The sequence below is a fragment of the Oncorhynchus mykiss genome, chromosome 8 (assembly GCF_057628025.1).
Source record: "Oncorhynchus mykiss isolate SJ-2025 chromosome 8, ASM5762802v1, whole genome shotgun sequence".
NCBI classification, from domain to species: domain Eukaryota; kingdom Metazoa; phylum Chordata; class Actinopteri; order Salmoniformes; family Salmonidae; genus Oncorhynchus; species Oncorhynchus mykiss.
This window is the reverse complement of record NC_143029.1, coordinates 26,207,175-26,223,637: the sequence shown is the minus strand read 5'-3', so window position 1 is coordinate 26,223,637 and position 16,463 is coordinate 26,207,175. Positions and strand designations below refer to the sequence as shown.

At 40.8% G+C, this 16,463-nt stretch overlaps 1 protein-coding gene across 2 annotated transcripts; it reads right to left on the bottom strand.

Moving 5' to 3' along the window:
• Positions 1-3,187: 3,187 nt before the first annotated feature.
• LOC110529686 (adenylosuccinate synthetase isozyme 1 A) lies at positions 3,188-16,401 on the bottom strand. 2 transcript variants are annotated; one of them, XM_036985169.2, is made up of 14 exons: positions 15,896-16,384; positions 9,365-9,467; positions 7,741-7,803; positions 7,536-7,586; positions 7,137-7,203; positions 6,197-6,304; positions 6,007-6,088; positions 5,582-5,708; positions 5,127-5,281; positions 4,845-4,969; positions 4,522-4,619; positions 4,221-4,370; positions 4,045-4,135; positions 3,188-3,970 (listed from the first exon to the last, which is right to left on the bottom strand). In XM_036985169.2, exons 1-13 carry the CDS (start codon positions 16,061-16,063, stop codon positions 4,083-4,085), a joined length of 1,350 nt encoding a protein of 449 aa, XP_036841064.2. In that variant the 5' UTR covers positions 16,064-16,384; the 3' UTR covers positions 3,188-3,970; positions 4,045-4,082. The 2 variants fall into 2 exon arrangements, with proteins under 2 accessions (XP_036841064.2, XP_021467798.3); XM_021612123.3 differs by having other exon boundaries at positions 3,188-4,135; positions 15,896-16,401.
• Between the last annotated feature and the right edge of the window lie 62 nt (positions 16,402-16,463).

Genomic DNA, 16,463 nt, shown 5'->3' with positions numbered 1-16,463 from the left:
GTGTTCCTTGTTCTTCATGATGCTCTCTGCGCTTTTAACGGACCTCTGAGACTATCACAGTGCAGGTGCATTTATACGGAGACTTGATTACACACAGGTGGATTGTATTTATTTATCATCATTAGTCATTTAGGTCAACATTGGATCATTCAGAGATCCTCACTGAACTTCTGGAGAGAGTTTGCTGCACTGAAAGTAAAGGGGCTGAATAATTTTGCACGCCCAATTTTTCAGTTTTTGATTTGTTAAAAAAGTTTGAAATATCCAATAAATGTCGTTCCACTTCATGATTGTGTCCCACTTGTTGTTGATTCTTCACAAAAAAATACAGTTTTATATCTTTATGTTTGAAGCCTGAAATGTGTCAAAAGGTCGCAAAGTTCAAGGGGGCCGAATACTTTCGCAAGGCACTGTATATATATTTTCCGGTAAGAACTCAGCCCCCCAAAGCAAAGGTCAGATTGCCAAAGCATCTGGCACCTTCTTCTCCCCTGAAGTGTTTTTCTTACAATTACACACAGCCAGAAAAAAATAGAGCTCTTAAATCCAATTAATGAGAAGATAACCGCTTCTCCCTTGGGTCTTTGTGATGACACATTTAGTGATGCAAGGTTTTGTTTTCTTCTAAAAGAGAAATACGGTATTGCCCAAGGCAACAGACACCTGCCGAGAACTGTTTTAGGTGTCATTTAACACTTTAATTGACCACAGCTTTCACTTTTACACATCGCTACCTCTTCAAAAATGAATTTCCATGGCAAAACCACAGTATGGTTACTGTATGTTTTAACTCAAGCTGCAACAAATTATTTTTCACTAATATCTGTCAGGTGTTTGAGTGTTATTATGACTGGATGTTTTCCCAGATGAAGCAAAGAGAGAAAGAACGAGAGAAAGCAAGAGATAGAGAGGGGGAGGCAGAAAGCAAGAAAGAGAAAGCAAGAGGGAGAGTGAGAAAGAGAGAAAGCAAGAGAGAGAGGAAGAATGTGAGGTGAATAGAAAGATAGAGCAACAGCAGAATTGGAGGCAGATGGTGTGACAGAAGACAGCGACACCCCTACTGTGCAAAATACTGAGTGCCAGTCTGTGAAAGAAAGCCACACAGAGCACCTTTTCTCGTCAAGCCCAATCTGTCTTTGCTGTGTTGCCCACTTATAGTGAGGGTCCTACTGGGAAGGCTATTGTAATTGAGACACACCTACAGTATCAATCTACAACAACGATGTAATAGTAATGCAACTACAATCTAAAGTAATTGCAATGTAACTCACCTCAATTTAAGTATTGTGCTTCAACTGTTCAAGTTCTATGTGGGATTTAATGGCTTTGTTTGAAATCAGAGCCATTTTAGCTCGTACATATCTCTGTGAGGTGCTTCTGAAACCCAGACTCTAGCATGTTGTAAATTACATTACAAGAAATAAAGAACGTGGACATCCTCCTCAATATCGGTAATTAAAAGTTATCCAACAGCCAGTATAAAGCCAGAAGCAAAGATATGACCTCGCTACAACATTACGTTAGTATTGGCTCCTGCTGGACCAGAGGAACACAACAGGTATAACAACAAGCATCCAGAAAAGAAGGCACAAACACATAAATATAAATGTACAAGGAGAGGAAGAGATGTTAAGTAGCGAAACAGGTGAAAATACCTCCTGTTCCTCCCCTGCAGGGACACAGTTCCAGGAACATTTTCTCATAGCAACTATGGATTTAATGTCAGTAAAAGAGACACAATGGCCCCCTGCTAACCGGATGAGAAACTCCAGCAGGCTTGTATCTAATATGCTCTAACCTTCTCATGACACAGCCCATCCCTGGGTCACGGTCTCTGGCTATTTTCAGGGAAGTGACAGCGGGTGGCGGTGGCCTTCTGGGGTGACACTCAAGAGCAGGTGGGAGGGTCATGGGGACCAGGTGTGGTAAAAGGGACAAGTGGCTGTGATTTGATTTCAAAGGGGCTTAATCTGATAACCTGAAATGGCCAAACAGGAGCCTCATTGCCACTATTTCAGCAGTGAATGGCGGTGCAGTCGTACCGGCCTGTCTGATGAGACTAAATAGAGACAATGTTCCCATCACCACTGACTCACCAGCAGGTTACTATCCACACCGATGCCAAATAAATAGAGGGATTTCAGGTTCTGACAGGTGGAAAGAAAGTCCCTTGAATGACATTTTGCTATGTATTATGTCCACCTATTGTGTTCTCAGAATGGTGCAGATAAAGGTAAGGAGATAGAAAGAGGAAACCCCTTCAGACTGTAGAGATATGCAGCCAATTTAAATAATCCAGTGCGGTACATGATGTCAATTCCCCAGTATTCGCCAGAGTTGTGCCTACTGTTATCTTTTCTTGACAGAGAGGTGAGCCAGAGATGTACACTACCGTTCAAAAGTTTGGGGTCACTTAGAAATGTCCTTGTTTTTGATAGAAAAGCTAATTTTTTGTCCATTAAAATAACATCAAATTGATCAGAAAGACTGTGTAGATACTGTATTGTTAATGTTGTAAATGACTATTGTAGCTGGAAACGGCAGATTTTATGGAATATCTACATAGGCTTACAGAGAGGCCCATTATCAGCAACCATCACTCCTGTGTTCCAATGGCACGTTGTGTTAGCTAATCCAAGTTTATCATTTTAAAGGCTAATTGATTATTAGAAAACCCTTTTGCAATTACTTTAGCACAGCTGAAAACTGTTGTTCTGATTAAAGAAGCAATAAAACTGGCCTTCTTTAGACTGGTTGAGTATCTGGAGCATCAGCATTTGTGGGTTCGATTACAGGCTGAAAATGGCCAGAAACAAAGACCTTCCTTCTGAAACTCATCAGTCTATTCTTGTTCTGAGAAATGATGGCTATTCCATGCGAGAAATTGCCAAGAAACTGAAGATCTCGTACAACACTGTGTACTACTCCCCTCACAGAACAGCGCAAAATGGATCTACCCAGAATAGAAGAGAAGTGGGAGGCCCCGGTACACAACTGAGTAAGAGGACAAGTACATTAGAGTGTCTAGTTTGAGAAACAGACATCCCGGAGTCGCCTCTTCACTGTTGACGTTGATACTAGTGTTTTGCGGGTGCTGTTTAATGACGCTGCCAGTTGAGGACATGTGAGCCATCTGTTTCTCAAACTAGACAAACAAAACATAGATAATACACAACAGATCAATGTATGTGATGTAGCAGATTTATTTGCATATCAGATTTCCACTTGTAAAAGTCTTGCACTAGAAAACTTCTTAGGTATCACAGTGTCATTTTCTTAGCTGTTACAGTACAGTGTCAATGGGGGACATACTATTACTGGGAAAAAATCAATTTGACTGGCAGAAAAATCCATAGAAACCGAGCTCTAATTGCTACAACAATACATTTGTTTTATATAACCAAATGTGTCACAGAAGCAAATAACAAGTTCCCTGTGATTTTTCAACATAGTGTGGACAGCAAAATACAGTATTGCACTTCAGTTCATGGACAAGTATCAGGACACATGACTTCCGCCTTGACAACAACATGTCATACAACTACCTCATTCTGGCCATTGCACATTGCATTGTTCAAAATAGTTTGACATATCAGCTGTAGTTCTAGCATGCAAGTACTATATTAGACATCAGATACTGGCCAATGTTAATTCAAGTCTAAACAACGTAGGTTAGCTGAAATGACCGCAATATCAAATCAAAACAATATTCAACAAAGACGAAAATGCTGGATCAGTGCAAAGAACGTAATTGGAACAGAAACAAGTCTATTTGAACTCACCTAAGACAATTTCATGGTTTGTAAATTGCAACAGAGAAGAACTACTGTGACACAATCAATATAACTATTATTTGCTCACGTTATTGTGCTTTTTGAACCATGTATAGTAGAGCATGGTGGTTGCACAAACTCTCATTTGAACCTGTTTGTTAGTCCAGGAGTTGGGGTCTGTGCAGCTGCTGCAGCCCCTTAAAAAACAAAAACATTTTCAAAACAGAAGAAATCTGACCAGAGAAGATAAAGCCATACCACCTCAATTCACCTTCATGGAGAGAATAAGGACAAAGGTCTTGTTCTGTCCTAGAACGTCTGGATCATAGACTCCCTGGCCTTGCCCACTCCAACCCATTTGACTGGAAAGAGAAAAAGTTGATTCCATATTGATTTATTGAATTTTAAAATAACATGTAAGTCCTGCATTTGGAAGATAATACTTACTGGGTACACCAACGTGGTTCTCCACAAAGCGAATGTAGTTCTGGGCTTTGCCTGGCAGATCTTCCCACTTCCTACAGGCTGAGGTGTCACTCTTCCAGCCAGGCAGTTTCTCGTACTCTACCTCCACTTTCTGCAGGACGTCCATGTTAGCTGAGGGGACATGGGTCATACAGAATATAGAGAAAGGTTTCGTGTTAACAATTTCCAAATGAATCTTATAACGCCAACATCATCTTCTTTGTTTGATTCACCACGTATACATGTATGAAGAGAATATGTACACTTGTCTTGTCAGTCTTACCTGGAAAATAGGGAATCTTTTTGCCCTTGAGTTTATAAGACACTCCCACTTTGATTTCATCCATCACATCAAGGATATCAAGTTTGGTTAATGCAAACCTGTTATTGAAGAAAACAGGGTAAAAACGTAACATATATCTCTAATCTCTTGTCAACCCCTAATTAAATAAAGGTTCAATAAAAAATAAAAATGTAATTAAAAAATGGCATCTAAGCTTAAAGTTCCCAATAAGATCCACTAGGTGGCAAAGTAGCCCAACTTTTCTATTAAAAATACAGGACTGCACAACCGTAGGGCAGGGCAAACCCTGCAGTGAAACTCACGCCGTGAAGCCGTTTATCATATTGGCGTAACGCAGGATGACCAGATCCAGCCAACCACAGCGTCGTTTCCTCCCTGTGGTCACGCCCACCTCATGGCCCCGCGTCTGCAGCAGCTCCCCAACCTCCTGTAAGAACGGATGACAGCAGAGAAGCTGGTCTGAGCAATCAACTACTCTATTCTGTGTAGACTTGACTACTTCGAGTTGAATTCTAACATCATGTTCTACAATATAGATCTCCTCTAATTTGTATTTAATGTATCATGTTTGGGGTTCGACTCACATTGAGTTGTTCAGTGGGGAACGCCCCGATGCCCACCCTAGTGGTGTAGGCCTTCACCACCCCGTACACATCACCAATGTTCAGAGGGGGGATGCCCAGTCCTGTACACACACCACCCACGGTGCAGTTTGATGATGTCACAAATGGGTATGTACCTGGGAGACGAGCGCAAGATTTTAAAGGAATGCATTTGTGATAGCCTCCTGGATGTGCACCAGACCCAGAACTATCGGGCAATGTCTACTTTTTAAATGTCCTTATTCCATTATAATGACTATATGTGGTGTCAACAGGTGTAAACAAGGACTGTGTAGACCCAAACACAAACCTACTCTAAGGATACATACCATGCCTATGAACATACCATGATTCTCGGGCCAACCGTGCTTACTCATATTCATGCATCTATACCCACCTCGTACGGTCAGCCATAGGGGAGTATAGTATTTCCTTACCAAAGTCAATGTCAAGCAGGGCAGCGTTCGCGCCCTCCACCAGTATCTTCTTAGGGGGTCCATTAATAGCGTCGTACATGAAATAGACACCGTCTCGCACCATGGGTCTTATCCGCTCAGCATACTCCTAAAAGGTTAGACAGGGTGCATAGGTGAGATTTGTTCCTACTGTATGGATAGATGGATCATGAGAGCAGAGCTACTGTAATTGTCATCTGCTTCTCCGATGCTAAATTTAGACATCACCCCATTATGTGGTGCATTTCAGGGTCATTATGGGGTGATGATGATTATGATGAGTTAGGAGTATGCCCAATTCAGACAGACTTTTTCTACTAGCTGAGGGGGGTTGTTTACCCCATCGCCATGTCAACACATAGTGTACACAAACAAACCCGTAAAAAAGTGCACTTCATGAAACTCACCTTTAATTTGTTCAGCTGACCGTCAACATCTACCACCAGTGTGGGGAACATGGCCTGGTACTGCTGAGCAAGGTTCTTGAACCTAGAACCAAGTCACCATCAGAAGAACATGAATATACTGTTATTTTCATAACAAATGTTCCTATTGTCCAGAGAGCCAAATGCCAACTGGTCCTCCCCATAACCTTACCTCGTAGAAAAGTCTTTGAAATCATCTAGGAGGTCACAGATACGCAGCCCCGTACGTGACGCTTTGCTAGAGTAGGTTGGTCCGATGCCTTTCTTTGTGGTTCCAATACTGTATGAAGTAAATGTTGAATTATAACACTAGAATTGAGGAAAGTAATATTTCAACACTACAGGAATGCTAATAAAACACTTAATCTGGTAACACTTTACTTAAAGCCTGCAGGTAATGCTTAATAGGACATTACAAGCGTTGTGTGCCTTTGTAATGAATCATGATTCATGACAAGTCTTACAATGCATTATTCAGTGGTGTCATGTAAGTACTAATTATGTTTGTCTTCTGGGGTATCTGCACTTTACTATTTATATTTTTGACAACTTTTACTGCACTACATTCCTAAAGAAAATAATGTACTTTTTTTACTTCATATATTTTCCCTGACACCCAGAAGTACTCGTTACATTGTTCATGCTTAGCAGTACAGAAAAATGGTCCAATTCAGGCACTTATCAAGAGAACATCCCTGCTCATCCCTACTGTCTCTGAACTGGCGGATTCACTAAACACAAATGCTTAGTTTGTAAATTATGCCTGAGTGTTGGAGTATTCCCCTGGATATAGGTAAATTATAAAAACAAGAAAAAAAAATCAGTCTGGTTTGCTTAATATAAGGAATTTGAAATTATGTTTACTTTTACTTTTGATACCTACAGTAAGTATAGTTGAGTAATTACATTTACTTTTGATACTTACGTACTGTAAATTCAAAACCAAATACTTTTAGACTTTTACTCAAGTAGTATTTTATTGTCTGACTTTCACTTTTACTTGAGTCATTTTCTGTTAAGGTATCTTAACTTTACTCAAATAATGCAATTGTGTACTTTTTTAGTAGTGTTGTTTGAGCCCTGCAGAAAAAGGTGTAATTTACTGTTCTTACTTTATCCCGTCCTGTGCTTGTCTCTGTACCTCCTGGAGCCCGTCGACTGCCTGGTGGAAGTCAAACACTGTCCAAAGGGTAAACAGGTTATTTCACGCCATGGACACATAAACACAACAGCATAACGTGTCACTGGAACATGTGAGCAACATGAGAGTCTATGGGATAAATGTATCTCCAGGTTCTATAATTATCTGCAACAACTGTTGACAAACTGTTGTCACAACACCAACGACATGAAGTACAAACATATACATCAATTAGCAATTGATTTGCGAACAATCAGCAATAATCACATCCGTTACTGTGCTTGTTTGTCTGTTTTAAGTGCTATCTGAACGACATGTCTTTTGCCCTCTCTTTTAAATGCAGCTGTTTTCCCATGAGACAGTTAGTTACCAATGTGGGCCCTGTCTGATATGATCAGTCTCTTCTCCCAGTCTTTAAGGCCTGTGGGAAGGAAACATAAAATAGTGAGGCAAAATCCCTCTGTCCTCTCATCTGCTGACTGCTGTTCCTTTCTAAATAGATTATCAATGTGAACATTCTAAGACAAACTATAGGCTAATTACTCCACTTAACATTGATATCTGAATCTTCCAACCTTTCTTTTCATTTTTTTCCGCTTCTTCTAACAAGCCTGGCAGATGAATGACCACACCATTGCCTGCAGAGAGAGAAGGGATGTTGTGTGTAAAAATAGATGTGATTTGATATGATTTTTACATACAGTACCAGTCAAAAGTTTGGACACAATAGTGAAGACATCAAAACTATGAAATAACACACACGGAATCATGTAGTAACCAAAAAAGTGTATTTTATTTTGGAGATTCTTCAAAGTAGCCAAAGTAGCATTCTCTCAACCAGCTTCATGAGGTAGTCACCTGGAATGCATTTCAATTAACAGGTGTGCCTTGTTAAAAGTTCATTTGTGGATTTTTTTCCCTTCTTAATGTGTTTGAGCCAATCAGTTGTGTTGTGACAAGGTAAGGGTGGTATACAGATAGCCCTATTTGGTAAAAGACCAAGTCCATATTATGGCAAGAACAGCTCAAATAAGCAAAGAGAAATGACAGTCCATCATTACTTTAAGACATGAAGGTCAGCCAATACGGAAAATGTCAAGAACTTGTAAAGTTTCTTCAAGTGCAGTTGCAAAAATCATCAAGCGCTATGATGAAATTGGCTCTCATGAGGACCACCACAGGAAAGGAAGACCAAATAAATGCTTAACAGAGTCTCAACATCAACTGTTCAGAGGAGACTGAGTGAATCAGGCCTTCATGGTCGAATTGCTGCAAAGAAACAACTACTAAAGGACACCAATAATAAGAAGAGACTTGCTTGGGCCAAGAAACACGAGCAATGGACATTTGACTGGTGGAAATCTGTCCTTTGGTCTGAGTTAAAATTTGAGATTTTTGGTTGCAACTACTGCTTTGTGAGACGCAGAGTAGGTGAAGGGATGATCTCCACATGTGTGGTTCCCACCGTGAAGCACGGAGGAGGAGGTGTGATGGTGCTTTGCCGGTGACACTATCTGGGATTTATTTAGAATTCAAGGCACACTTCACCAGCATGGCTACCACAGCAGTCTGCAGCGATACGCCATCCCATCTGGTTTGCGCTTATTGAGAATATCATTTGTTTTTCAACAGGACCATGACCCAATACAACTCCAGGCTGTGTAAGGGCTATTTTACCAAGAAGGAGAGTGATAGAGTGCTGTATCAGATAACCTGGCCTCCACAATCACCCGACCCCAACCCAATTCAGATGGTTTGGGATGAGTTGGACCGCAGAGTGAAGGAAGAGCATCCAACAAGTTCTCAGCATATGTGGGAACTCCTTCAAGACTGTTAGAAAAACATTCCAGGTGAAGCTGGTTGAGAGAATGCCAAGAGTGTGCAAAGCTGTCATCATGACAAAGGGTGTCTATATTCGAGAATCTAAAATCTAAAATATATTTTGATTTGCTTAACACTTTTTTGGTTACCACATGATTCCATGTGTTATTTCTTGGTTTTGATGTCTCCACTATTATTCTACAATGTAGAAAATAGTAAAAATAAAGAAAAACCCTTGAGTAGGTGTGTCCAAACTTTTGACTGGAACTGAATGATTTGACAGTAGGCCTACATCTTCCTGGCAAACCAAAGAGCAGAGTGACTGGTCAGGGTGAACAGTGGCAAACTGCTGGTGATAGGGAATAGAAATGTACACACCGATCACAGAAACAGCTTTGGAGTTGATGATCCCACTGGGGAGGAGGTGGAAGTCATATTCCTTCCCATCCACCACCACCGTGTGACCTGCGTTGTTACCGCCCTGTGGTCCGAAAAACAAGAAGAACAGAGAGGGCACTCAGGAATTTAACAAACGTATGGGTTATTTTATCTAATCCAACAAGTCTCCCCTATCTAGGCCATCCCCTCCTCCCCTAATCCCCTCTTCTCTGTTCCAGCCCCCCCTGCCAGCAGATACACAAGACTGACTAGTCACTCTATAACACGCCCCGGGGGGAAGGGTGCCTGGAGAAATTGTTTTTCCCAGATCAAACTAACCGGCAGTCTGCAGAACTAGACTATAGGCTATTTTAGCAGCAGCAGCAACGATCGGGACAAGGTGACACGACACCCCCACACACACGTACTCCATGTAGTCTGGGATATGGGGAGTGGAGTGCAGTCTGCCCTTCTCATGTATCCATGCTTCCCCAGGCATGTGACTCCTCTTTATCCCCTAGGCTGGCAGGCACACTGGAGGAATGGGGGCATCCCAAACTGACACTCAAATCAAATCAAATTTTATTGGTCAGATACACATGTATAGCAGATATTATTGCGGGTGTAGGCGAAATGCTTGTGTTTCTAGCTGCAACAGTGCAGTAATATTTAGCAAGTAATATCTAAAAAATTCACAATACACACAATTTGAAGTATCTTTGTTTGAGGATGTTAAACGTTGCATTTAAGGACCTTGCATCATTGTCCTAAATGTGATGTGTACAGTATGTTGTTACTTCCAGTGTCCCCTCTGCAGCTGTATTTCAATCCTGTCTTTCTGCAGGAACCTCTCTTACCTCTCCACCAGTGGGATCACAGACTTACGGTGTCAGGTTTACCAATGCCCGTCTCAATCCCAATGTGCTAATGTTAACCAACACGTGTAACACCACTGCCAATTATAGTAAATAAGCATGAAGACATCTCTGTCATCAGCAGAAGCTTACTATAAACACGCTCTGCCATATTTGTAAGGCTACTTTCCGACAAAGACTAGTGTTGCCAGTCAAAGCCAGTCGAAGGACCAGAATGTTCTTGATTCAAATGATTTCCACCGGAGCACTGAAAATGAATACGGAGTGAACAACGTGAGGCTAGTATGAAAGAATGAATCTAGAAAAATACTTACGTTAGTCAAACATGCCAACAAAAGTTCAGAGATTAAACACCATTTGGCGATATTCAATAACATCATTCATTACAAAATCCATGAAAACAGCCTTATCTACACAGACAACTCAGAATGATAGCATTGAGTGACCTTAGGACACTGCTGCCCATTTTCACTGCCAAACACTCTCAATTAGGATGACTGAACACCACTCTTCAAAAATGCCATGGTTTTGAATAACGGATAGAGAATATTTCGGCGTCCAATTGATGGGAGATTTTGTATCTGACTTGTAGTTTTGTGTTGTCGCTGGACAAAGTGGTCACTTGGCGTCCCAAGCATCTCAAGAGAGTCAAGATAAATTTGGATGAAACGCCAGGGGAAAACTATTTTTCCACTGCAGTAACTTTTTTGTGACCAAATGGTAAACATGCTGAAGCTGCTAAAATTGATTCCTGATTTTAACATCTTTTATCTCAAAACATTCCGAAGACCCCAGTGTTAATCAGAGAACACAGACGAAAGCCAACATGTCTCTGTCACTTTGCATAACTATAACACGGATTAAATTTCCTTGGGTGACATCGGTGTCAGAAGTAGGAGAGATACAGTGTGTATACTGTCCACGTAGTGGGGCTAGAGTTGCATAATGGAATGCATTATAAGCTGTATCCCATAGAAAGGGGTCTGGAGCCACTGACACGATGGATGCAAACTGTCAAAGGCTTGTGATCCATTTGCAAAGGGATGCGCTGACAGGGGGACTAACAAGGGTCCAAATCCCAGAAACCACACTGTCACCCTAATTGGTTGCAATATGTTGACAGGAGCCTTTCCAATAAATAAGCAATGTATCCCCTTCAGTCAGGACCGTTTCTAGCTTTTTGGGAGGCCTAAGCAAGATTTGGAGAAAACAATTAGCATTTTGCTATAATTACTACAAGGTTCAGATAGCTGGCTAGACTAACTTACCTAGCAATCTATAAAGTGTGAGCTGACGGACTCAGTGGCAGCCCGTCCATTACAGCATTAGGGGCGGTGCCTCACTATTGCAAAAATATTTACAGTACCAGTCAAAGGTTTGGACACACCTACTCATTGCAAGGTTTTTCTTTATTTTGACTATTTTCTACATTGTAGAATAATAGTGAAGACATCAAAACTATGAAATAACACATATAGAATCCCGTAGTAACCAAAAAAGTGTTAAACAAATCGAAATATATTTTATTTTTGAGATTCTTCTATGTAGCCACCCTTTGCCTTGCTGACAGCTTTGCACACTCTTGGCATTCTCTCAACAAGCTTCATGAGGTAGTCACCTGGAATGCATTTAAATTAAAAGGTGTGCCTTGTTAAAAGTTAATTTGTGGAATGCCTTTCCTTCTTAATGCGTTTGAGCCAATCAGTTGTGTTGTGACAAGGTAGGGGTGGTATATTTGGTAAAAGGCCAAGGCCATATTATGGAAAGAACAGCTCAAATAAGCAAAGAGAAACATTACTTTAAGACATGAAGGTCAATCAATGAGGAAAATTTCAAGAACTTTGAACATTTCTTCAAGTGCAGTCGGAAAAACCATCAAGTGATATGATGAAACTGGCTCTCATGAGTACCGACAACACAAAATAAATACCCAGAGTTACCTCTGCTGCAGAGGATAAGCTCATTAGAGTTAACTGCACCTCAGATTGCAGACCAAATAAATGCTTCACAGAGTTCAAGTAACAGACACATCTCAACATCAACTGTTCAGAGGAGACTGCATTAATCAGGCCTTCATGGTCGAATTGTTGCAAAGAAACCACTACCAAAGGACACCAATAATAAGAAGAGACTTGCTTGGGCCAAGAAACACGAGCAATGGACATTAGAGCAGTGGAAATCTGTCCTTTGGTCTGATGAGTCCAAATTTGAGATTTTTGGTTTCAACCGCCGTGCTTTTGTGAGACACAGAGTAAGTGAAAGGATGATCTCCGCATGTATAGTTCCCAACGTGAATCATGGAGGAGGAGGTGTGATGGTGTGTGGGTGTTTTGCTGGTGACACTGTTTGTGATTTATTTAGAATTCAAGGCATACTTAACTAGAGGTCGACCGATTAATCAGAATGGCCGATTAATTAGGGCTGATTTCAAGTTTTCATAACAATCGGAAATCTGTATTTTTGGGCGCCGATTTTTACATTTTTAAATTTTGTTATACCTTTAATTAACTAGGCAAGTCAGTTAAGAACACATTCTTAATTTCAATGACGGCCTAGGAACGGTGGGTTAACTGCCTTGTTCAGGGGCAGAATGACAGATTTTCACCTTGTCAGTTCGGAGAACCAATCTTGCAAACTTACAGTTAACTAGTCCAACGCTCTAACCACCTGCCTCTCAGTGCACTCAACGAGGAGCCTGCCTGTTACACGAATGCAGTAGAAGCCAAGGTAAGTTGCTAGCTAGCATTAAACGTATCTTATAAAAAACAATCAATCATAATCACTAGTTATAACTACACATGGTTGATGATATTACTAGTTTATCTAGCGTGTCCTGCGTTGCATATAATCGATGCAACGCTGGGGGATGATTTAACAACAGCGCATTTGCGAAAAAAGCACAATCGTAGGACAACTGTACCTAACCATAAACACCAATGCCTTTCTTAAAATCAATACACAGAAGTATATATTTTTAAACTGCATATTTAGCTAAAAGAAATCCAGGTTAGCAGGCAATATTAACCAGGTGAAACTGTGTCATTTCTCTTGCGTTCATTGCACGCAGAGTCAGGGTATATGCAACAGTTTGGGCCGCCTGGCTCATTGCGAACTAATTTGCCAGAATATTACGTAATTATGACATAACATTGAAGGTTGTGCAATGTAACAAAAATATTTAGACTTAGGGATGCCACCCGTTAGATAAAATACAGAACGGTTCCGTATTTCACTAAAATAATAAACGTTTTGTTTTCGAAATGATAGTTTCCGGATTTCGCCCATATTAATGACCAAAAGCTTGTATATCTGTGTGTTATTATGTTATAATTAAGTCTATGACTTGATAGAGCAGTCTGACTGAGCGATGGTAGGCAGCAGCAGGCTGGTAAGCATTCATTCAAACAACACTTTTGTGCGTTTTGCCAGCAGCTCTTCCCAAGCACAGCGCTGTTTATGACTTCAAGCCTATCAGCCTAATGGCTGGTGTAACCCATGTGACATGGCTAGCTAGTTAGCTGGGTGTGCGCTAATAGCGTTTCAAACGTCACTCGCTCTAAGACTTGAAGTAGTTATTCCCCTTGCTCTGCAAGGGCCGCAGCTTTTGTGGAGCGATGGGTAACGCTGCTTCGAGTGTGGCTGTTGTCGATGTGTTCCTGGTTCAAGCCCAGGTAGGGGCGAGGAGAGGGACGGAAGCTACAATGTTACACTGGCAATACTATAGTGCCTATAAGAACATCCAATAGTCAAAGGTATATGAAATACAATTGGTATAGAGAGAAATAGTCCTATAAATACTATATTAACTACAACCTAAAAACCTCTTACCTTGGAATATTGAAGTCTCATGTTAAAAGGAACCACCAACTTTCAAATATTCTCATGTTCTGAGCAAGGAACTCAAACGTTAGCTTTTTTACATGGCACATGTTGCACTTTTACTTCTCCAATACTTTGTTTTTGCATTATCTAAATCAAATTGAACATGTTTCATTATTTATTTCAGGCTAAATTGATTTTCATTGATGTATTATATTAAGTTAAAATAAGTGTTCATTCAGTATTGTTGTAATTGTCATTATTACAAATAAATAAATAAAAAATCGTCCGATTAATCGGTATCAGCTTTTTGGGGTCCTCCAATAATCGGTATCGGTATTGAAAAATAATAATCGGTCTACCTCTATACTTAACCATCATGGCTACCACAGCCTTCTGCAGTGATACGCCATCACATCTGGTTTGCGCTTCATGGGACTATCACTTGTTTTTCAACAGGACAATGACCCAACACACCTCCAGGCTGTGTAAGGGCTATTTTACCAAGAAGGAGAGTGATGGAGTGCTGCATCAGATGACCTGGCCTTCACAATCAACCCAATTGAAATGGTTTGGGATGAGTTGGAGTGCAGAGTGAAGGAAGAGCATCCAACAAGTGCTCAGCATATGTGGGAAGTCCATTAAGACTGTTGGAAAAGCATTTTTCCAGGTGAAGCTGTTTGAGAGAATGCCAAGAGTGTGCAAAGCTGTCATCAAGACAAAGGGTGGCTACTTTGAAGAATGTCAAAAGTAAAATATATTTAGATTTGTTTAACACTTTTTTGGTTACTATGTGATTCCATATGTGTTATTTCATACTATTGATGTCTTCACTATTATTCTACAATGTAGGAAATAGTAATGGTCGTTTTGTTATATCCCAAAAAGTTTGTTTAGTTGGCACCATCGATTTCAGTAATCCACTCGTTCAACATGCAGACAAAGGAGTCCAAAAAGCTACCGCTAAAGCGCTTTGTTAAAGCAAGCCAAACTACGTTTCTAATCAATCCTCAGGTACCCTAAAATCTAATTAAACTATAATATTTCATACGGAAAGAAGTATGTTCAATAGAAAAGTAAAATTGGCAAGTGTGCACCCACAGACGGATTTCCAACTGTGACTCCTTGTACCAAAACTCAAAATTCTTCCTCGTTTTGGAAGAAACAAGCCCGAAACCTTGAACAAAGAGTTGACATCTAGTGGAAGCCTTAGGAATTGCATTCTGGAAGAGGGAATTGCATCGGACCCATAGCTTTCCATTGAAAGAGCATGGGATTTTCGGCTACCATATCAATTATGTTATAGTCTCATACATTATTTTAACATTCTACAAACGTCAAAGTGTTCTCTATCCAATGGTACCAATTGCTGGTCCTGGGCACGTCAGTCAGGCAGAAATTCTGAAAAAAGGGCCCAAGCCCTTAAGCAAATATAAAGAGCCCTTAAGCACATAAAAAGAGCTCCTAACTCCTGTTGAGCCGGGTTCATGTTACAACAGACAGGTATTTCCTTGAATAAACACAGGGTCTTTCAACCCAACATTTCACGGTGCTGCGTTGAAATAGTTAATGCCCAATCTGCTTTCTCTCATGCGCCTGGAAACAAAATTAACGTTAAGGCACTATGAATCAATAGATAGTTTTCACAATGGCACCTACTTTACACTGACTGACATTGCATAGAGATGCACAGCGGAGCAGCTGGAATTGTTAACAGGTGCGTAAAACAATGTGTCCAAATAAACATAAAGGTCTTGCAAGTGTAAACTTCTCAAATAAAGAAAAACGCAGACACATATAACAATGAGTACATTTCTTTATGTATGTGTTTCCTCACCTGGCATCTGCAAATGATGTCCGACTCTGTCGCCAACAAATCGACCACTTTCCCCTTCCCTTCATCGCCCCATTGTGCACCAAGTACAACTGTCACCTTGTTCCCCTTGTCGTTTCGAGGTCGCTTCCCCCCTGTGCCAGGGTTTGTATAACAACTTTTGTGAGACATATTTATCCTACGCCAGCGCACAGCTCGCAGTAAAATGACAACTCGTATGTGATGAGAAAAATGTCCCCTCAGTGCTCAAGAAGAATTCGGTCTAACCAAAAACGGGTTTGCCGCCTGATTAAGAGGGGGTACACCAACCGTAGTCTAGACTGCACATGACCTCGTGTCTATATTTACCGTCAGACCCTTATCCGTTGGTCAAGACTACCACGAAAGCGAGAGCCAATGACAATTCATATAGTGTAGGCCTAATCATTCTCCGAGCGCTAGTCTCGTTTGGATGAAACTACTCGCACACGTTGCGCACACTATGTTGAACCACCATATGCAACAATCTTAACTGTGAACATACTGTCCCTAGCTATTAGCACACATATAAACGAGATAGAGAAATCGAATA